The following is a 22,571-nucleotide window of genomic DNA, read 5'->3' as shown; positions in this document are numbered from 1 at the left end:
AACTTTACCGTAAGTTTGGAGCGTTACTTAGCCTCCTTTCTGACAAGCTAATAGACATGGTTGGTACCAATGGATTCCTTTGATTTTCTAGTTTCAGTATTTTTAAAACTGATCCCGCTACAACCTAAAAAGTTGCATTAATGCGTTAAAGACATTTTATATACACACAGTAGATCAACACATTTAAATAAATTAGATAGATTTAATACATTTGAACAGACAGACAATCTAATCACTAGTAGACAACAAAAGAATCTGTTAAAATGTTTATTCTATTTTGGTCTTGTTTTTTTTAACGTATTTTCACATGTAAACTTAATCTCAACTCAATGTTTTATTTTTTAAAAATCTTTCATATTTCATCTGAACACTTTAATGTACAAGAGTGTAGTCCTCTGTCTGATTGTTTTATGATATCTCACCAGTTACATAATGCATGATCAAACACATTGTAAAAAAAATACATACCGTAAATCAGACCTACATTTCATACTGGTGGAAAGACAGTGTCATAGTTTTTTTTCTGAAATACTGTATTGTCCGTCTGTGTCTTTGTGAATGTTTGAATGCATAACAAAGTGTTCCCCTCTAATTAACATAACAAAAACTGTATTATGGCACTTAACGTCAGAGAAAATATGGCATAAAGACAACAGTTCATGACAGTGATATGAGATACAATAACACTTTGATAATACTTAACTGTGAGGCCTTATGTTTTACACAGAACAGATGGAAACACAAACATGAATGTGCTGTAAAAATAAATTGTCATTAATGTCCATCTATATTAACTGAAGAAATACTTCCAACACTGTACAATAAAGTGTCTTGCTTCATAGATGTTGAATGACCGAGAGAGAATACGCCAAAGAGACAGATATTAAGAGGCTACAAGTTGTTTTCTAGCTGTGTTTCGCATATTTCTGCTTAGTTTGCAGCCCTTTCTCAGGCGTGGAACAATCCAGGGCTGCAGAGGCTGTCAGGGTGGTCAAATACACAATCAGGGAAATACGCAGTGAGACAAACACAATAATAAAGACGCTGTGGTTTAGAGATGTGGGACAAAGATGGAAACAGTGACAGTGACAATATCTGCGACAACATCAAAATAAAATTGGGCTTCTATTCTGGCTTAGGGAGAACTACAATGAGAAACTTGGATGTGCAGGTCAAACGGGCATCAGTGCAGAGAGGAGAAGATCCTGGAGCTTTGGAGAACCAAAGAATTCATATTCCTCAGAGACGCTGCAGAGGAGTGCTGAGAGCCACAGGCTGGGTGCTCGTGTTGGACCCCGCCAAAGGGAGGCGGATGGGTAATGTGATCGAGTGTCAGCAGCAGCCTGACTTGCTCTCGGCAGCCACAGTCTCCTGGTGTAGTTTGATCCGTTCTCCATTGCTCTCCTCATACGGCAAACCTTTGTCGTTGGCCAAGATATTCTCTACCAGGAAGCGTGCTGCCTCGTCCACGTTGATGTTGTCCTAGGAAAAGGTCAAAACAGTATGTCAGAGTGGTGATAAGACACTTATTTTAAAAAATATTGTACATTTACACCGTAGTGACAATTCAGACACTAGTCCATTTCCTTACTTCAGCTTGCAAAAGAACATTTAGTGGGAGGTATCACAAGCCTTTATGCATCTTTTCAGAATTGCTTTGGAAGTCTACTAAGCCCCTTTATATGAACCAGCCTGTTAAAGCAACAGCTGGGAGACGGAGATGGTTACCACAGATCTGAGGCTGGAAGAGACGAGGTAAAAAACGCCATTTGCTTTTGTCCTTCATACTGTCATCCCGTGGGTTGAAGAGATAATGAATATGAATGGCCTTTTTCCGGTCTCTATAGTAACAAAGATGTTTACAAAGAGGCCTCGGCATCTTAGGTAAAGGCAAACAGAGTAAAAGTCAAGACTTACATTAGCAACAAAAATCTAATTGCTTATTTACTGGTCAAATTTGTGTTATTATTTTACTCTTCTTATTATTATATTATTGATTTTATTATATAATATTTTTTATTATATGTATATTTTTTATTATATATATATTAATTTTATTATTATTATTCTTTTTTTTAATTATTTATTAATTTTATCATTTTTTAACAGTGTTCTGCTCATATTTTTTAACATTTGTTTGTTTATATATTTATATGGAAAAGAAGCATGGCTATATTATGTTTGGCTATCTTGGGAAAATGATGTTTCACAATAAAAACATTTAAAACAACAAATCTGCGAGTTGATTGGAAGTGCATATGAATAAAATCACTTGATTATGAGTACTGTCTACATCACTTGTGTGATTTCTGCACCAATCAGAACCAGATGAACCTCCCAATTAGAGAGACTAAGTTGTTGATTACATCACAGCAAAGGCTGATTAGGACGAGAGAAAATTAACAGCCCCTCTGCATTTGACAAAGTGACCTCCTTCAACCGACCGTGATGAAAACAATGCATCATATCTCATGATTATTATGCATTATTCTCTTGTATGACCTTAAGGAATGTGTTTTGTCACTTCAAACTGAAAGGAAGTTTGGTCCTCATTGGCAGAATCCAGTCACTCTTTGTTGTAGGTTGAGTTTATAACCATAGTGACAGGCACACAAAACAACAACACTTCATTGCACTCACAGAAAGGAAATGGCCAGAAAGGCACCCAGCCAGGCATTTCACATGACGCAGGACGTGACATAGCTGCAGGGCCTAAAATTATGTGGAATGAGTTAACGAAGTTTACTCCGGCTGCCAAAACATCCTCAAAGCATTCCTCAACATGGAAGTATAAAAAGATGGTTATGGTTATGGATAATGGTTTTAAAAGAAAATGTGTGTTTGCAAGCGTCTTTTGGCTCATTGACTTTTTCTTAGAAGGACGAGGATGAGTTTGAAAATGACACAAAATGTGATGGGAAAAGAAGGTGAGGGAAACACGAGAGGAGGCTTTCCCTGGAGTCTCATACATAGTTGAGAGGATGAACATTTGACTCGCTGCGATTCGAGCGCTCGTCAGACACAACTGCATCTTTCAAAGGAAGTGATTTATCACTGAACATGAAGTAGCACACACAGACTTTGTTTGTTTGTGTCAGCCTCATGCTCTCACACTGTTACCTGCTGATGAGTCTTGTTTTATAGCGTCGAGAGTTTGCACTTCATCAGACAAAACAAGCCTCACAACACAGACTAACAGTTGTGCAACTTTTTAGTAATTCACACATTTCAAAAGGGATTTTCTACTCCATTATATTTGTTTCACAGTTATAGCTACTACTTACTTTTCAGATGTAGATTTTTTTAAAACAAACATACGATTAGTGAAGAAAATGTGATGCATTTTGACAGATTACATTGCCCAACATTATATTAAAGTACTGCTTTGCATCAATTATCATGATCCCATAGGGGATAATGTACAGCGAGCCGGTCATTGTTGTGAAATAAACCCTGACAGGGCGATGCGGTACCCCGACGCAAAGTGGAGGGGTCTTACGTCACCATGAAGGAGTTTATTTCACAACAATGACCCGCTAGCTGTACATTATCCCACTTATCACACAGCTTCTTACTGAAGAAACCAATAATTTGAAACAAAAACAGTCCGCCAGAGTCCGACATCAGAACTGCACCCATAGCAACGGACTGTTATACATAGCAACGGTCTGTTATAAAGAAATAACAGACCATAGAACACAGTGATTGACCAATCAGAATCGAGTATTCAACAAAGCCGTATAAGATAATATTATAACATTGATAGGGGCCATTCTGGATGATGATATTTTTTACTTGTGATACTATAAGAACATTTTTATGTTTCTTAGGTCAAATTTGGCATGCAGTACTTTTACTTGTAGAGAAGAATGTTCAGTGTGGTATTACTACTCTTACTTTAGTAAATTATTGGTACTATAATAATACTTCTGCCTTCACTACAGACTAAACAGTCAGATATTTTTTTTGTCCTTATATGTACAAACTTATCGCTTAACTGAACATCTGTTGAAGAGAGCCGCAGCCAAAATTAACTCACTTCACCACATCCTACTCACAAAGTACAATAGCATAGTGAGAGACATGCAAACACACTAACACATAAAACTGTGACACCATGACCAAAGTTGAGAAGAATGTAGTGAAAGAAGTCATCTTTAACTTATGTAAAAGTAGTAATACTACAGTATGAAAATACTCTGTTACAAGTAAAAGTGTTCATTCAAAACCTTATTTAATTAGAAGTACAAACGTATTAGCATTAAAATATACTTACAGTGCAAAAAGTAAAAGGCACTCATTATGGAGAATGGCCTATATCAGATTAACATATATGATATTACTGAATAATAATTATTGATGCATTAATGTGTTTGGGTGGGTCTTATCTTTTACTATATATACTGCCAGGAAGCTTGTGAATTTCCCCCGGGGATCAATAAAGATATATTAACTTTTAAAAATACATGATAATGTATTTGTTGATTACATTTTGTATTATTATCTGAATCTGCAAAGTAACTAAAGCTTTCAAATAAATGTAGTGGAGTAAAAAGTACCATATTTACCACTGAGATGAAGTGGGTTAGAAGTATAAAGTAGCATAAAATGGAAATAGTCAAGTAAAGTACCTCAGAATTGTACTTAAGTACAGTCCCTGAGGAATGTACTTGGTTACTTTCCACCACTGGGAGAAACACCAGTGAACATTATCTTTCAGAGCGCCCTCACTCAAACCCTCACAGCTCTGGGCTGCAACATCAATCAACGTCATGCGATACCAGACCGCACCAGCTGTCCAACAAATCTTTTCACTGGTTGGAGAGATAGATGTCTATAGATGTTGTGCATGAATGGCAAAGACAGACAGCAGGATGAAAAAAAAAATGGTTGTTGCAAATTTCCTGTCACAATATTCACACAGAATCATTTGTATAATATAAAAACAACTTCAGGCATTCTGGCAAAGCTTCAAAGATCTCTAGTCTCAGTTTTGTTCTTATTCCAATCATCTACAAACTGCCATACTTGACACTGCATTTTGGATCAAAAATGTTAATGTGAATGACTGTTGACAACATGTAAGTATTTCACAATTGCCACAGTGTAACCAGTGTGATTACACCATCCAGAAAGAATCTGGAGGATTTCCTGTTGTGAGAAGTTTAGAAGCTCTTCAGTAAAATGGCAAAATATCTTCAAAATAAAAGTCCAGTTAAGCTCCTCTTATTTTGACACGACTGTGTGGGCATTCCAAAGCTCTTATCACATCTGATTTGCCGCAAACTCCAGTCACATTCATGCGTAAAATAAGATTTAAAGACATTTTCTAGTCATGTTTGGACCATGACTCAAGAAGCTTTAAATGAAATATGTATGCAAGATATTTCAGCCGGCATTAATATGAGCCCTAACTTTTGTAATTTCATACTGCTGAAGTGTAGCGTAACCACAAATAAAACATCAGAGAGAATATTCATGAAAAAAAAACCAGATATATATATATAGTCATGTATGTACAAGTGTGTGGATCTATTTTACGCCTATGTGCAACTAATAGCTTCCCTGTCTAATGCATTGACCTCTCACCTTAGCTGAGGTTTCAAACCAGCCCAGAAAGCCAGTCTCTTTGCAGAAATTGTCCATTAGGGCCGTGTTGTTGGAGCTGTCTTTCTTCTGGTCGCATTTATTGGCGAGCAGCACTGAGGGGATGGGGTTGCCATTAGCCAGCTTGACCTTGCTGTCCAGGTCATGCTTCCACTTAGACACCGCCTCAAACGTGGAGCCCCGCGTCACATCGAACACCACGAACGCCCCCACAGCCTCTTTGTAGTACACTCGCGTCATGTTCCCAAATCGTTCCTGACCTGGGGGGGGGGGGTAGGAAGAGAGTTTAGTGGAATATTTGTATGACAGATCATAAAGCTGTGTTATTCAACATCAACCTACTACTTTATAAATCAAGGTCTCGTCAGTTTAATAACCTCGAACCCCGTTCCTGTTCCCACCCCCTCACGCCCGGATATAATGGACTACTACAATGATAGTTCATCTTCTACACCTGACTCAATGCTCAATGTTTGCCGCCTGGAGAGACTCTGCAATAAGACTAGACTTTATATCATATTCTCGACTCCAAAAAGGTTCTTTCAATAGCTAAAACCGATTACGCAAATATCATCAGTACAGGTAAAGGGGACACTAGAACTCTCTTCTACACAGTGAAAGGTTTAAGCTGGACTCAGACTACAGGAGTTTTTGAGAAATTGGGTTGCGTCACACACACACTACAAGATTTGAAAATAATACCACATCACACACTAAAGGATACCATTAAAGCAACATCACAAATCATTGTAGCAACGCACTTCCTCACATGATCTCATGGGGAAGCAGGCGTAAACCAAACTGAGACTGACGTGATGCAACAACTTGCTGTAGTAATGCTTTGCAGTGAGAAAAAAACAAAAGCAGAGGGCTGACAAGTCTAGATGAGAAATGGTCGCAGAGACGCGGTCAACAAGAGTTGTCTAATCTTCAGTGAGAATATGTTTAAATATCTGCTACCTAACGTTAGCCTCAAGGGCTAGAATGTTTACCGCTGCTTGGCAACACCGCCAACTGCTCCGGCTCGTCTCTCTCATTGGCTATTGTGGTCCCGTTCGGACAGTTCTGACGTACTTGTCAAGATTAAACATGTTTGAAATTATCAGTCCGACTCAAAATATGGATGTGATGAATCCCTCAAAAGTAGATGTTATTGAACCTCCAAACCAAAATACCAAAACCAAACGCCTCGCCCTGATCTTGGTCGCAGTAAATGGCGAGATGCGGGTTATTTCAATCTCATGTCTTTCTCCATTTTGTCACAACTCCATGAGAGCTCAACAATTTTCCACCTCTAAATGTGGCCAAAGAATTATTCGACCTACTTTTCCTAATTTGCCACAGGCCTAATCCGCACAGAGAATGGCAGAAGTAATCTGCCGTAATAATAAACCCTTTCTCTGAGAAAATCTGAGATGATATTTCTCAAAAGGCAAAGAGAGGGGAATTACCGGCAGGATATTTGGTGTCACTATCAATTTGAGGAAGTCTCTTCTTAAACACAACTGGAACATTTTTTTGGACCATATTTGTTTTATATTTCTCTTAAATCTGCTGGTTGCATTCACATCACACCAACTCCTTAAAGCTTAATCAGAGGTATTTGTCATGTTTGTATTTGAAGTGTTTCTTTTAGAGGCCACCACATCATGGAAAACTACAGATAGGTTTTGGGTTTAATAACTATACTCATAACTCATTCAAATTTCCATGGTAATTTCCATACTCGAATTAGCCCATTTAAAATGAAACCTGTAAGAGGAAACAGACTCTTGAAGTGAAAAAAAAAATTCCAGGAACAGCGCTCTCACATACCTTCTAGTCTGCCCGCATCACTTCACCTAAGCATAAGTGTGCACTGAGGCGTGCAGCACAGTACCTCGTTGGGGGGAAGTGAATCTATGATCGGCGGTTTAACTCACAAAAGGCATTTCTGGTAACACTTGGCTGACATTACACTTTTCAAGCATACCTGTCTGATCAAAAGATTCCTTGATTTCTGCCTCAGATTACTTTATTTACAGCCAGACCCTTCTCAGTTTTATCTTCACATCATTACACCTCCCTTTGCTTTTGTGCAGCACGTATGTTTTCTTGCAAGATGGGTAAATAGCTCCAGTGACTGCTGCCAACTTTTACCACTCTGACTATTTCTGGCTTGTAGTGTTCCTCGGAGGAAAAACACATCCTAAATATAAACGACAAGGCTGGCGATATTCTATATTTTTATTATTGTCAACAAATCCCATGAAAAAGACCAAAACCAACAGTGTTAATCCAGCCCGCAAACCGATCTGTTACGTCTTCTCGTCCTTCTAGACAGATAGACCACAAATATATATACTTTCAATTTCAAAGAAGACTAAATAACTTTCTAAAACAGCTGGGCACTGTAGTTTTGCTTCCATACCTGTTTTACTTAGTTTACGCACTTATTGGTTTCGTTGCCTAAACCTAACTGTGGCTGTTAGTTTTGTTGCGTGGCTTACAAATGACACACTAAAAAGCCCTAAAATTCGTACTGAAGACACACAGAATGTTCTTGTAATGTCGTGCTATTTATTCACCTCCCTGTGATATCGGGTTGTCTGTAATATCCCCTGTGGCGCGCAGATTAGGTGGTTCCTCAAAATCAAACCAAAACAGGTTAGTTGGTTTCTCAAAATGAAACCAAAACAGATTAGTTGGTTCCTCATAATGAAACCAAAATAGGTTAGTTAATAACTAAAAAACAGGCTGTGTGGCTCTGATACTCCCTCTTTTACTTGATGTCTAAACTGTAAGGTGTGTTGACGCTGCCTGCAGCAAGAAGAACTGAACTCAAGCATGAACGGGCTAAAGCTGTGTTCACCATCTGAGACGGTCTGGGTTTAAAATGCAAAATAAAAACATTATCATGCAGAAGGTTGTTTTCATGCTGGAAACTCGTGGTCAAAACAACATCTACTATTTGTTTCTAACAGTTCAGAGACAACTCTTTGTCCACATACAACAAAAGCAGTTCCACATTAATAGTTAGGGGATTCCCATAAAAACAGTTTCACACACACGCGTGAGATCTTGCGTATGCTTCCAAATGTGGTTCCTGTTTTTGAGCTTTTGTGTGCCAACCTTAGTTCTATTGTATCACCATCCTAAACATGAGCTTATACAACATGCACATATTCCAAATATAACTAAAAATACATGTGCAACCATGTGTTTAGATTTCCTGCTGGTAGATTTATCACTTCTAGACATTGGATCACACATTGTGCCTTTACAGCACCTGCTCATTTAACTTATATTCAGATTCAGTCTCCAGGCTTACAATAACTTGAGGTAGCGTTTGACTGATTTAGCACATATTTTTGCTACACTGCTCCGATTTAAGAAAGCCTACCGGCCAAGTGTAATTATACAGTGTATTAGACAGTTTGTGTCCAATACAGCTGAGTTGCCAAACGGAAAATGAACCAAGAACAGGAATTGAGGAACTGTGAGCACAGCTTCTCCCAGCATACTTTCACTTTACTGTGGGTACTTACCCAACCACGCAAAGAAGTGGAATGGCCGTGGCGCAGTGCGGGTGTGAGCGAGAGAGTGAATACACTGTGGGGCCCACAGGCCTGACGGTAATTGCTCATAATTGAGAGTCTAATTTTAGCTGATATAACCCCAGGTGAATTCACCAGAGACACGACACAGTGGGATAAAGAGCCGATAGACTGAAATAAGGCTTTCATTTCCAGGCCTTGCGGAGCTCTTACATCCGGCAGAGTGGAGTATAGAAAGAAATAATGGCTTAATCATTTTCAGGGCACTTGGCTTCCTTTTTATTCTATTGCAAGGTCTGACTCAGCCCGACATAATGTTTAGCCAGAATGGAGCGACTGAACAATATTGACCGCAGAGGCAAAGAAGTATGGCAGGTTTTATTCAGCTAAATGAAATCATGTCACCAATGAACAGAGCAACAAGAACAGCTGAGCAGCAGACCCTTTATTATGTACTGACTTTCATAACATCCATAAACGACTTTGTGCTCAGCAGAAAACATGAATGAACGATGGTACGATGGCTGAAAATGTCTTTTTTGCCTGCTCACCTTGGACTCGGAACTGTTTTACATAAAGTGCAGACTTACAAGGTTGGTTAGCACACACCGACTTGCCCAAAGGAGCATGTCAGTACGTGGTGTGCTTTATGCAACTTATTTCTTCTGACTCTTTTGTTGATTACAAAGAAGTTAATTAGTTATCAGAATAAGTATGATCAGTCGTTTATTCTAGGCACTGAGGACAAACTGTTCCATAAAAACTGAAGAGGCCAAGACAACATCAACACTTCACTTGATTGCCTGACAAGTCCCGTCCTTATTGCTGGGTCGATGGAAGAGATTCGTATGGGGTGATTATATCAATCAATATCACAGATATTGATTGCAGCTGCACATACACGCACACTCACACATACACATCTGACTGTCGCACGGTGTAATGAGTTATTTGGTGTATCGATAAGGTGCTGTGGTTCCATGCAGAAGTCGCTAACATTAAATGACAGCAAATCCAATGATGCCTGACCTTTAAAGTGTCGTACTGTAAGTAAGACCTGATGATCATTCAGCTGCTTTAACTAAACACAGTCCTGTTGCTGATGAACCACACACTGTCCTGCACTACTTCTGATTGCTATGTTGAATAAAAGCATCATGTTGTTGGTGGTTTAAAAGTTAACTTTGGTATTTTTCGACCCTATTTTCCCATGTTTTTGTGTCTTAGTGACTAATAGGGACAACACTTTTTGAAATTGGTCCAGTATTGAGGGAGAGCGCTGCAGCTGCCAGCCGCTTTAACAGGCTGTAATGTAATCTTGTGGGGCAACCTGGCTCCGTCAGTGTACGTCCAATAAAAGTGCTTGTTTTTGCCACCGACAGGCTCAGATTGTTGTCTGATAACATTATGGAAAGGACTCAACAGAGAAATAAAACATTTTTCGCTTTCCGTTGTTGCCGGAAGACAACAGTGGAAACGTGAGTGAGAGTGGAGAGAGGAGTGCCACAGGACACCAATGTTGTCAATGTAATCCCTGAATATTTAGATGATTTCGACAATGTGGAATCGATGCAAGATTTCAGAGCAAGGCTTTTCCGAGCAAGACACACAATAACAAACTGACCTGATCAAGCCAAAGGTAAAGAAAAATGTTTTATTTCTCTATAGGGTCCTTTCCGTAATGTTGTCAGACGCTGAAAATAACAATCTGAGCCTCTCAATGGCAAAAACAAGCTCTCTTAGTGGACGTAAACTAAACCAGATTGCCCCAAATCAAATGATTACATTACAGCTTGTTTAGTGGCTGCAGCATTCTCCCTCAATACTGCACCGGTTTCAGAAAGTGTTTCCAACATTAGTCACTTAGAAACAAAAACATGGGTAAATAGGGTCCAGGTTGAAAAATACCAAAGTTATCCTTTAAGGATAATGCTGGTGATATTCTACATTTCTGTAATTATCAACAAATCCCACGAAAAGACCTAAAGCAACATTGCTTCCGTCCGTCTTTCAATAGTTAGAAGTTCCTGTTGAAGATATAAATCTGCAAAAACAGGTTACAAATATATATTTTCATTTTTGATAAATGTCAGAAAATAGTGAAAAATGCCCAATAATTTCCCAGAGTCTAAAGGTGGCATTTGCAAATGTGTTGTTTTGTCCACCCAACAGTCCAAAACCCCCAAAAGATTCAGTTTACTATTATGTATGGCAAATAAAAGTAGACAAATCGATAAGTTGATCGGAAAAAAAAAAAATCGCCAACTATTTTGATGACCGATTAATCGTCAAGTAAGTAATTTTTCATGTTAAAATAGCAGAAAATGCTGTTTTCAGCCTCTCAAATATGGAGATTTCCTGTTTTTCTCTATTTTAAATCATATCAAACTGAATATCTTTGAGTTTTGGACTGACAAAACAAGACATTTAAAGACATAACCTTGGACTTTGAAAAACTGGGATGGACATTTCTCACTATTTTCTAGACCAAAAAATTAATAGATTAATCTAGAAAATAATCTGTAGATGAATCGATGATGAACATTATCGTTAGTTGCAGCCCCAAAGGAAAGCATCAAATCCTCACATTTAAGAAGCTGGAAGCAGCAAGCCAAACATGGGAATTCAATGAAGCAATCCACATTTAAATAAAGGACAAATAAAAATGACTCTAAAAGCGTTAATGGCCGTCATATGCTGCAAACCCAATCAGCAGAAAACGCAGGAATGGAATGAGCTGCGTGAACAATAGAGTATTTACTCGCCGAATGCCACAGAGGAGCATGAGACTGCAGGAGAGAACAAAGACGTGTGCTGCTGCCTCAAACGCTCGACATGCCTACAAACTAAAGAGAAGCACGTCTGAATCTCTCTCTGTAAAGGGAAGTCAGTGAACTTCCAAAGGCTTTAAACAAGACCATTTCAGTTCACTGATGAACACTGGTGCATGACCTCAAATACGGCATTCTGGGTACGAATGTACGGGAAATCCTCAGAAATCTGCAGTGACAGAACTATTTGATGAAAAAGAAGCGGTTTAGTTACAGCCACTGTATCATCTCGGTTTGTGTGGGAGAACCAGAAATAAAAGTCTCATCATTATCCATAGCCCTAGCAACCCCAGTTTCCTCTACGGTCGTACATATTGCTATCTTGTGGGTGGGTTACCATAGAAACTGTCCAAGCCAGACACGGCAGTAGCAACAGCAGCAGTCTCCGTCTGTTGTTAGGAGGCAACTGGCTGTGAAACTTCCCCACACGCCCTCCCAACAACTGAAACAACAAGGACAACACAGGGTCCAGTCAGTAAGGTAGTCTTCAGCACGAGCTTTAAAGGAGAACACATGACTGGCACGTTCAAATTCCTCTGAGTAGCATGTGAGATCTTACTACAGCTTACCACCGCCTTCAGCACCGTGAACAGAGTCTGAATTGAGGGAAAATCTCAAACCTTTAAATGGTATGACCTTGGTCTCCCCTTCACGTTGAAGGGTTAGTGGGGGGTGATGAACATAAAGCCTTGGCACATGGTTGCAGGAATTTAGCTCCAATATTAATACAGTGGAAACCGCTTATAGTGATCAACTGCTTATGTTATGGATCAAAAAGCTTGGGACAGAATCATTCCTATATAAAAGCTTTTTATATAATTTGCTTATAGTAATCAAGTAGTCCGCTTACAGTGTTCATTTTGGTTACAATTAATCAAAATGGTATCGAAATCGCAATATGACCTCCTGCAATTTTCAAAATATTTGTCAAAGGTGACATGTGTGTCAAAATATAATTTTAAATTAAATATTGTGTTGCTGCAGAGATGTCCTGCCCTTCACATCATATTCTACAGACTAAAGAAAACATCTTTGTTTGGTACAGATCCCCGCAAAAATCACACCATAATCATTTCAATGTTTTTGCAATGAAAATGAGAATAATGATGTAAAAATGATCATTCCCTCTAATATCGCAAATCAGATCTTAATGGTGATATTGGTGGCAATAAAACTTCATATTGCACACAATTACTACGATTGCTACCAACAAGCAACAATGCACAAAAGACACTTTAACATTAACAGGTAATGACGGCGCAGATGGCTGTAAATGATCAACTTACATCAGACATATTGAGTAAAGGGACCAAGAAGATCTATTGCAAACTACATTAATAGCAGGCGAGGTAAAGGAAGAGGTGAAATGAATGTAACTGCTAAGTAGCTTGTCCTTGTTACACACATTGCTCCTTCAACGGTGGCGCTTGAAAAGGCCTCAGCGTCACATTCAGTACCTACAGTTCCAATTGCCACGGAGCTAATTTGCTTGGCAGTGATTAAGTGTTGTTACCAACTAGAGCTTGATTATCTATTAGACGATCGACAGAACATTAATCTGCAACTACTTTGATTATCAACTAATGGTTTAAGTAATTAATCAAGCAAAAATGCCAAACATTATCTAGTTTAATTTTCTCAATCGTGAGGATTTTCTTCTTGGTCTTATGTGACAGCAAACTGAATATCATTAGGTTTTGGAGTGTCAGTCAGACAATTTGGAGATGTCACCTTGGGTAAGGTGTGATTGGTCACCTTTTTCTCACTATTTATAGATCAAACGATTAACTCATTAGCCAAGGAAATCATCTACAGATTAATTGATAATGAAAATAATTTTTACTTTCAGCTCTTTTAGGTTTGAGACCATTTAAAATAAATCATGTCTACTTGCGACCCCTTGTCACGGGTTATGGCTAGGCTTGTCACAATAGTCGGTGTTACATAGTGGTCGGACACACCAAATACGTTACGTACCCACCGCCCCACCGTCGTTTTGCTTTTTTTTTTTACAGAAATAAAACACCGTGTTATCAATATATAGTCGGACGACGGACACTACAAACTGACAGTGAATGCACCTGCTCCATACGGAGTCTCAGCTCAGAGTAGCAGCTAGTGTCATATTTCACACACACGGGACGAGAGAGATTTTGACAGACAAGACGATGCAAAGCGAAAAAAAAAAGCGCCTATTTGGCAATATTTCAGATTTAAACCCAATGCTATAAGGGAACCAGAACGTTAATGAGGCCATCGCCCAGTGGAGGACAGAGCGGTGTGGAAATCTGCGGCCCCGCAGCAAAAGCTGGACCGGAGAGGCCAGACACACGGCCACCCGACGTTAAAGATTAAAGTAAGCGCGCTACATATATTGACCGTCATCTTTTCTTGTAAAATGTGTGGTGTAATCGGTAACACCGGTGTCAAATTTCCTTAACATCACATCCCTATTTATGTCCTTAATCTGGACAGGATTTTCAGAAGCCTAAAAAGGTAAATGTGTCCAGTATTTTACACTGTTCACCAATGTTAGACAAAACAGAACATTTTGAATCCTGGTGGAAAATGGCAGTGTTTGATTGAATAAGAGAAAACCTTTTGCTGCTAGTGTCAGGTGTCAATGTAAAATTGGATTTTCCTGAGTACAGCGAGTTAGCACTGTGATGGAAACCACTTCATACATCCTGTTAATGTGCGACCTCTTGCTCCTATACAGGAATGTTTGGTCCTATAAGGTGCAGGCTTTTATACACTATACGCCATGGTGGTAATCATCCTGTCCGCTGGCTTAGACGAATTCAGGAGAGAGTAGCAATTCTGGGTGAAAAGGGGTGGGAGAGCTGCGAGCCTCACAGTGACTTCCATGGTGCCCCCATCTCGTACAAGCCTCTGATTACTATCATTCCTCCCCAGACTGTAATCATTAGTAAGGTTGGTAAAAGTCAACGCAACTCTGAAGTTGCTCACAGCGTTGCCAAGAAGATAATTCCTCCTCCTTTTCTGCACGATTAAATGGCTTAATGGCTGGTCTTAATGACTTGGCAAATATACCTCCAGCTTTCGCTTTCACACCCACGTTGCGTTACTTATTTTATCCTCGGAGTGTCCTCGGGCCAGGCCTCGGTGTAGGTGTGAATAATGAGGTTTAGTATCCGTGTCATCTGACCTCAAACTTTCTTTCTGGTCACAGTGTGTGTGTTCATGTTCTGTTCAGCCAATACAAGCGTGTCCCCCTTTTTCTCTGTGGATGCTATCGGTCCGTCTATCTAAGCATGTGTGTGTCAGTGTTTTATTTACCCTCGCAGATCCTCTGACTGAGTGCTGTCTGGCTGTGACAGACAGACGGCCTTCCCTGGCACTCAGTCACAGATGCCCCGGCACGCCGAGCTTGTGGTGCCAGGGCCCAAGTAACAGCGGGGGAACGTAGCCCGCACTGCCAATCAGTCTGTGATGACCCCACACACACACACACACACACACACACACCAAACTGTCCACCCCCTTTCTGTCGCTGCTGTAAGCGATGGAATAAAAATAAAAACAGCAGTCTTCTGACCATCTGTCCTGATCTGTCTCAGCATATGAGGTTTGTTTGATTGAGGGAGAGGAAGGACCTGCGCAACCATGGCGGCGTTCAAAAATATGAATAGAACATATCTAGAGGGAGGGCTAATCTTTCAACGGGATAAAAAAATAAAGGATACTTTCATTTTTTTCAAGTCTGTCTAAACAAAAACCATGTTCCCATACAACTAAACTACATTGTGAATTACGTTTTGAGCGTGGGGAGGAGGTCGGGTGTTGAATGGGTCGAAAAATACAGGACTTCCATCGCTGTTTGTGACCCATGTGAAACTAACTCACTATTTACGTCAGTAGCTTAAAGGTCCAGTGTGTAGGATCTGCCGGTATCTAGCGGTGAGGTGCGGAGATTGCAACGAACTGAAGCTTCCCCCGTGTGCCAAGCATGTTGGAGAGCTACGGTGGTCAATGAAAAAACGCGAACGGTCTTCTCCAGAGCCATCTAGAGCAGAGCCAGCGCGTAGTGTGTGTGTGTGTGTGTGTGTACGTGGGAAGTGAGTGGTGAAGCATGAGGGAGAGAACGGCGGCAACGGCAGAGAGTAAAGTTATCGACTCCGGCCCAAGCAAGAAAAGTTAACAGTGTTTGGTTTGTCTGTTCTGGGCGACTGTAGAAACATGGCGGAGCAGCACGGCGGACTCCGTGGAGAGGTCCAGCTCCCTATGTAGATATAAACGACTCACTTTAAGGTAACGAAAACACGATTCTTATTATCAGGTGATTAAACACTAAAGAAAACATACTTTATAATATTATATTCCATTTCTGCCAACAGATGCCCTTAATTGTTACACTGGTCCTTTAATAACATAACAACTGTAGTCATTTTAAACCAAACCATGATGTTCTTTTTATTAATCCTAACTAAGTAGTTTTGTTGCGTATTTTGTTTTAATTTACAACGTTAACCACATGTTTAAAACTGTTTAAAACTGCGACCGTAAGAAAATAACTTTTCCCTCAAAATGTAATACAGAATGCAGTTTAGTTGTATGGGAACATAATTTGAAAGAGACAGACTTATGTGAACATATCCTTTAATCAGAGCTTACATACTGAATGTACACAATGGATATGACCCGTAGAAGCGGAGTCTTTAACACTTAATCAAAATCAAACAGATTGAAACAGGCAGTAAAACATTTTACGGGAAGGATCTGAACAGCATGTTCCAGGAAACATCCCCTATTCTCTGTGGTGCATGTGGTGCCAAATCATTTGCACATGGTGACTTTGAGCCATCTTGAATATTTTGGAAAAACAGCTGCTCCTACATTGTTTACCCAAGTACCTCCAGCTCTGGTACTGTATGTACATCATCTCTGGAAAACCCATGACTGACAGTAAAGGATCACTTTTTGGTTGCTATGGACCAATCAACATGAAGGTGTGGTACATATACAGGAAGAGCAAATGGACCATAAAGTGTGAGCACAATGTCCAATCTTAACGACAGCTGACATAATCATCAATAGTCATTTCATCATTCCACCTCTGCAGAACAAACAAAATGTTCACTGGGGTTCCCGGCCTACAGTAGGAAACAATACAAGAGCTTGGTAACAAACAGCCTGCCACTTAACTGCATTACAGCAGCAAGATTTTTAGAGCGACCAGCTGAAACAATTAGCTGATTGAACATTTTGACAATCAATTACTCATTTCTTTAAAGTAAATCTGACACATTTTCTTTAGTTTCAGGTTCTTATATGTGAATATTCAACCCGTTCACATTCCCAGGGCGTAAAATACAGATGCTTCGAAACCCATCCATGGCAACAGTAAACACTGAGAGACAGTGGTCGGAGAGTATGACGACAAAAAAAACACAGGATGGGCAGGAAGGGAAGTGGACCAGTCCAACAAGCAAAAGGCTTTCATCCAAGAGACTGTTCATGTCCTGTGCTTTAAGTTTCACTTTCACTTTACAATCAGCTGTTTGTTCATGTCTCATGTTCACAAACGTTTAATTTTCACTGTACAAACGTAGTCATTTTAAGGCCAACCACGATGTGTTTGCCCAAACCTATAAGTGGTATTGTCGCCTAAACCTAAGCAAGTGTTTTATGTTTGAATTCACAACATTAAGCACGTGTTTACTGCGACCCTAACGTGATGCCAAGGGGTCTGACAAAGCATCAGCATGTGACGAGTCTTGTTTTCTTGGTCTTTTATGATAATAAACTGAATATGTTTGGACTCAAGACGAATTTAAATATTTCAACTTCAGTTTGCGGTTATTGTGATGACCACTTTTCACTATTTTCTGACATCTAATAGACCGAACAATTAGTTTAATTCATTGGGAACATAATCCACATATGAATCAATAATGAAAAATTGTGTCTTTACACACAGACACACTCGTCTCTTTGAATGCCACCTCCTCAGAGAATGATTAACTACTCCTACTGTCCCTCTGCACAAGTGAGATAATGATTGTTTTAGTCTGGAACTGGACAAAACACACAATACAATTTGCATTTGTAAACTGTCACAATTTAAATAACCTCTTTTGCCATTTATAACTACAGCAACTAAGTAAACGCAGACACAATCCTTGGACGCTTTGCCACCAAGAGCACACTCGTATACACAAGAGGCCCTGAAGCCATGTGATCTCATTAAACCTCACATAAAAATACCAACCGTAAATCGGCCTTATGAGTTACAGCATACAGTACATGACCAAGCAATTTCACGAGCCCTTATGTGAGATGTATTTTTGTCCATGAAGACAATCCAACGTCCAACATGAAAAGATAAGAGGCAAACGGAACATCACAGACACCCGACACACATTACACCCCTCATTCCTGCATCCGTCAGCCTGGTCGACAAACATTTAAAAGTTAGTGTTTGCTGGTTTGTCTGTTTCTCACTTTCCTCCCTCATCTGTGCTTTTCCAAAAGCATGCCATTCTCAGACTCCTTTGTTTGCAGTGTGATATTTTTGTGCCGGGTAGATGAACAAACAGCGAGAGTTTGAGTAAGAACCGTCTGCATGTGTGCAAACTTTTATTGACACTGCTCTGCTTTCTCTCTCTGGCTTGCTTACTCAAGCTGCTGGAATGCACAGGTTGCCTTGTGTGTGCCAAGTTGAGTTTGATCTGAGGAAGAAATTTCACTGAAATCCTCATAAAAACAAGAGCCACATGGGACGCAGGGACATTTGTGGGAATATCAGTGACATTACAATATGAACAGCATGTAATGAAGATAAGAGGCAGTTAATAAACCTACAAACACATGTTTAATCCCTCGAGAAAATATTAGGCTACAAGAATATTATGATGGGGAGTAGTTTGGTGGAGGGTGGGCGGGCGCTCAGTGGATAATAACAACGTGACCTACATTCCTCTGACAATTATGAGCTGGTGTGATCATAAAGTGGAAAAAAACAATGAGCAGACATGATCAACCGGTGTTTTTCTGCTGGAAATTCCCATCCTGCTTCTCTGAGCCCGTGGGAATTTAAAATGTTACATCATGTTCATTTGGAGGGAGGAATATTTCTGGTTGAAAATTGGCTATAAAATGTATAATTTCATCATGAAATATCTAAATTGTTAGGCGAGCCATGTGTGGAAGTGAAACTCTGGGTCGCACACAACACTTGACATGTTGTGACAGCCTCCTTTCAAGCAGCTCACAACAAAGAGTATGCTCAGACTTGCCAACAGCATCTTTTCTGATCCCTTCCATGTCTTAAATGGGGAATATCAACTTCTGCCCTCCAAGAGGCGATTCAGAGTCCCTACATTTAACCTGCATCAGGCTGAAGAACGCTTTTGTACATCAGTCCATCTTGTTGCTAAATAATAATTAATGTGCCGCTAAAGACATGTGAATCCATGGGTCCTACTTGTCTGTCTGTCTATGGTAACAGTATGTCTATTGTATGTGTAAACTGTTAAGAATTTCCCAGTAAACTAACAGTAAAGAACTGGCAGCAGGGTTGCCTTTATGTTACGGTAAAATTAACATTATTATACTGTCGCTGAAATGTACAGCTTTGTACTGTTAATGAAAAATACAGTTTGAACTTTATTAATTTCACAGTATTTTACAGTTAATTTACTGTTTAAAGATACATTATAGAGCTGTTTTTCACCTTTCTTTTACATTATCTTACTGATTTGTTTTAATGCACTATTTATTTTTTACATACATTTTAATAAACATTATTTTTTGCCTAGATGAATAGACTTAGCAGGTTACAGACATAGGAATAGTCACACTAAATACAATTAAAGGCACTTGTTAGGAAAAAGGCTATAATAGACTTGTTGACACTTTTCCAAAAATGTATGTCTATAGCTGGCTGCAAGCAAAAAATGCAAACCAGAACAACATGTGAGTGAAGAACAATAAAGCTAATTCACTGATTTTACAATCATGTACAATGTACAAGCCTCACATGTGCAGATCAGGTCCCAGAATTAAAAAAATACTGCATGAAGCTGTTACTGATAATACTTTAGACAGCTGATCATCAGTAAAGTGATGTTTTTTAAGAATGCATCATAGTTCAGTTAAAAAATAAACAACAGGTTTTCTTTTGTATTAACAGTAAAGCACTGTTTTTAGCAATAACTGCAATTGTTTACAGTGTACTCTTTCCTCAAACTGAGCTGCCTATGGATGCAAAATGAAAGTTGTGTGGTATCGTATCCATGCGTAAATGCGCAAATCTCGCGCTACTGGAGGTGAGTGAGCGTCTCCTTACCTGCGATGTCCCACAGCTGTAGCCGAACCAGTGTTTTGCTGTCCCAGTTGATCACTTTCAGAGCAAAGTCGACTCCGATCGTCGCCCTGTAGTGTTGGGAGAACAGCTGGTGCACGTATCGCTTGATGATGCTGGTTTTCCCCACGCCTAACTCCCCGATGACCAGCACTTTGAACAAGTACTCCTTACACTCAAACACCGAGCCACCGGCCATGCTGACACACTAAACGTTACTCTAAACTCAGACAGCTTCTGCTTTCTGTTCTCATGAAGGCTTCCTGTGAGGAGCTGCTGCAGGACTGGACTGGAACTGGGCTGGTCAGAGGTTCTGAGGACCAGATGCAACACATTACATTTGTCTCCCCCCTTTCTAGTCCTCCTCCTCTTCCTCCTCCTCCTCCTCCTCCTCAGCAACCACCTGATAAGTCACAGGACCCGGAAATGTAAGAAAGTTGAGACACGCTCAAGCTTCCTCGTGCTGCTGCTGTGGTTAGGTAACCTTTTCATGTTGGCACAGTGGTTAGTTATCCTCCATTCAAAGTCATGTTACAGTATCTGTCTTTACAATTAAGCAGGATAAGCATCAAACAAACACACTACTTTTTTTTTTTTTTTAAAACAAAGAAACAAGTGTCATCAAGAAAGTGGTGGGAAAATGCATTTTTAAGATGTTTTAAATCTGTGCTTTGAGTAATTATTTGTGTCTTTCTTGAAAGAAAAAGTCCAATTAACTCGAATAAAATAAAAAATACACAACCCTTTCTCTCTCTATGAATAGGCAAATATTATAATTTCAAAAGTTCATTGGATTAAAGCTAGTTGTGATGTCACAAAATCATTCTCCTAGGTCAGGGGTCAGCAACCTTTACTATCAAAAGAGCCATTTTAGACAAAAACTAAATAAAAAATCTGTCTGGAGCCGCAAAACATTTGAGCATTGTGACGAAGGTAACACAGTTTATAGTCTAATTATATAGTATATAAGTCTAATGCAGTGAGGGACAAAGTGCAAATGTACTATGGAGTATTAGGGCCACATTGAGGGGAAAAAATCAGAGATTTCCAGAATAAAGTCATAATATTACGAGAAAAAAGTAATAACTTTACAAGAAAAAAAATAAATAACACATAACATTTCTACTTTATAATATTATGACTTTATTTTCACAATATTACAACTTTTTTTCTCGTAAACCTATGACTTTGTTCTCGTAATATCATGAATTTATTCTTGAAATCTCAGATTATTTTTTTTTCCTCAATGTGGCCCTAATGCTCCGTCGTACTTTCGTACATTAGACCTACAACAATGATAAATAAAATTAAAAATGTAAACAAAAAAACAGGTATTCATTTCCATTTTTAAAAATCCACAGGGAGCCACTGGAGAGGAGCTAAAGAGCCTCCATGTGGCTCCGGAGCCGCAGGTTGCAGACCCCTGTCCTAGGTACACAAAACTGAGTTTTAAAGGGGACCTATTATCCTTGTGTACTTTCTCCCTTTGATTTAGTGTTATATAGTTTTTTGTGCATGTGAAAGGTCAAACGCCCAATGTCCACTCCAAAGGGAGTTACTCTCCCCGACAGACACACTGCTCCTGAAATGCCTTGATTGAAGTCCCGCCTTTTCTTCCGTAACGTGGTGATGTCACCAAGTAACACATTTTGCCTGGAGGCTAGTTTGGAACGCCCTCAAACAAAGCTAGCTAGAGCGGAAGCCAAAAAGTTACGATCTGTTGACCAATCACAACAGTAGGCCAGTTGACTAATCAGAGCAGACTGGGGTTTTCGGGAGGGAGAGGGGGCAGGAGCTCAAACAGAGCGTTTCAGACAGAGGGTGAAAAGAGGTGCTGCAGCACAGCCGGTATGAACCTAAAATACAATGTATGAACCTGAAAATAAGCATAGTATGTCCTCTTTAAAGGTACAGTGTGTAGGATTTGGCGGCATCTAGTGGTGTGGTTGCAGATTGCAACCAACTGAGTAGCTCTCCGCCCACTCCTCCCTTTCCAAGACTGCGGTAACGTGACCCGCTGACTGCAAAACCGTGGTGACGCCGTTCGCCTCGCTCAGAGGTCATCCTTACCATGATAACACTACTTTAGGAGCAACGGAAGTCAGACGGCGGCTTGCGGTACCACGGTTTTGCACTCTGCGGCTCACGTTACCGCAGTTTCACAAGTGTGTCAGAGAACTAGATGGCCTTCAGGTAACTATGTAGATATGAAAGGCTCATTCTAAGCCAACAAAAACACAACAATTCTTAATTTCAGGTGATACACTAATG

The 22,571-nt window shown here is 39.8% G+C and overlaps 1 protein-coding gene across 1 annotated transcript; it reads right to left on the bottom strand.

Moving 5' to 3' along the window:
• Window positions 1–188: 188 nt before the first annotated feature.
• On the bottom strand, window positions 189–20,689 carry rab32a (RAB32a, member RAS oncogene family). Its single transcript, XM_037751396.1, has 3 exons — window positions 20,286–20,689; window positions 5,590–5,867; window positions 189–1,482 (listed from the first exon to the last, which is right to left on the bottom strand). Exons 1-3 carry the CDS (start codon window positions 20,497–20,499, stop codon window positions 1,333–1,335), a joined length of 642 nt encoding a protein of 213 aa, XP_037607324.1. The 5' UTR covers window positions 20,500–20,689; the 3' UTR covers window positions 189–1,332.
• Between the last annotated feature and the right edge of the window lie 1,882 nt (window positions 20,690–22,571).

Source organism: Sebastes umbrosus, chromosome 18 (genome assembly GCF_015220745.1).
Source record: "Sebastes umbrosus isolate fSebUmb1 chromosome 18, fSebUmb1.pri, whole genome shotgun sequence".
NCBI classification, from domain to species: domain Eukaryota; kingdom Metazoa; phylum Chordata; class Actinopteri; order Perciformes; family Sebastidae; genus Sebastes; species Sebastes umbrosus.
Note: the sequence above shows the minus strand (reverse complement) of the source record. Positions and strands in the feature narration are given on the sequence as shown.

Coding starts and splice junctions, on each gene's coding strand:
- rab32a (XM_037751396.1), bottom strand. CDS start 20,499: ATGGCCGGTGGCTCGGTGTTTGAGTGTAAGGAGTACTTGTTCAAAGTG. Junction 5,868..20,285: donor ACAGCTGTGGGACATCGCAG/GTAAGGAGACGC, acceptor CCCCCCCCCCAG/GTCAGGAACGATTTGGGAAC. Junction 1,483..5,589: donor GGTTTGAAACCTCAGCTAAG/GTGAGAGGTCAA, acceptor ACCTTTTCCTAG/GACAACATCAACGTGGACGA.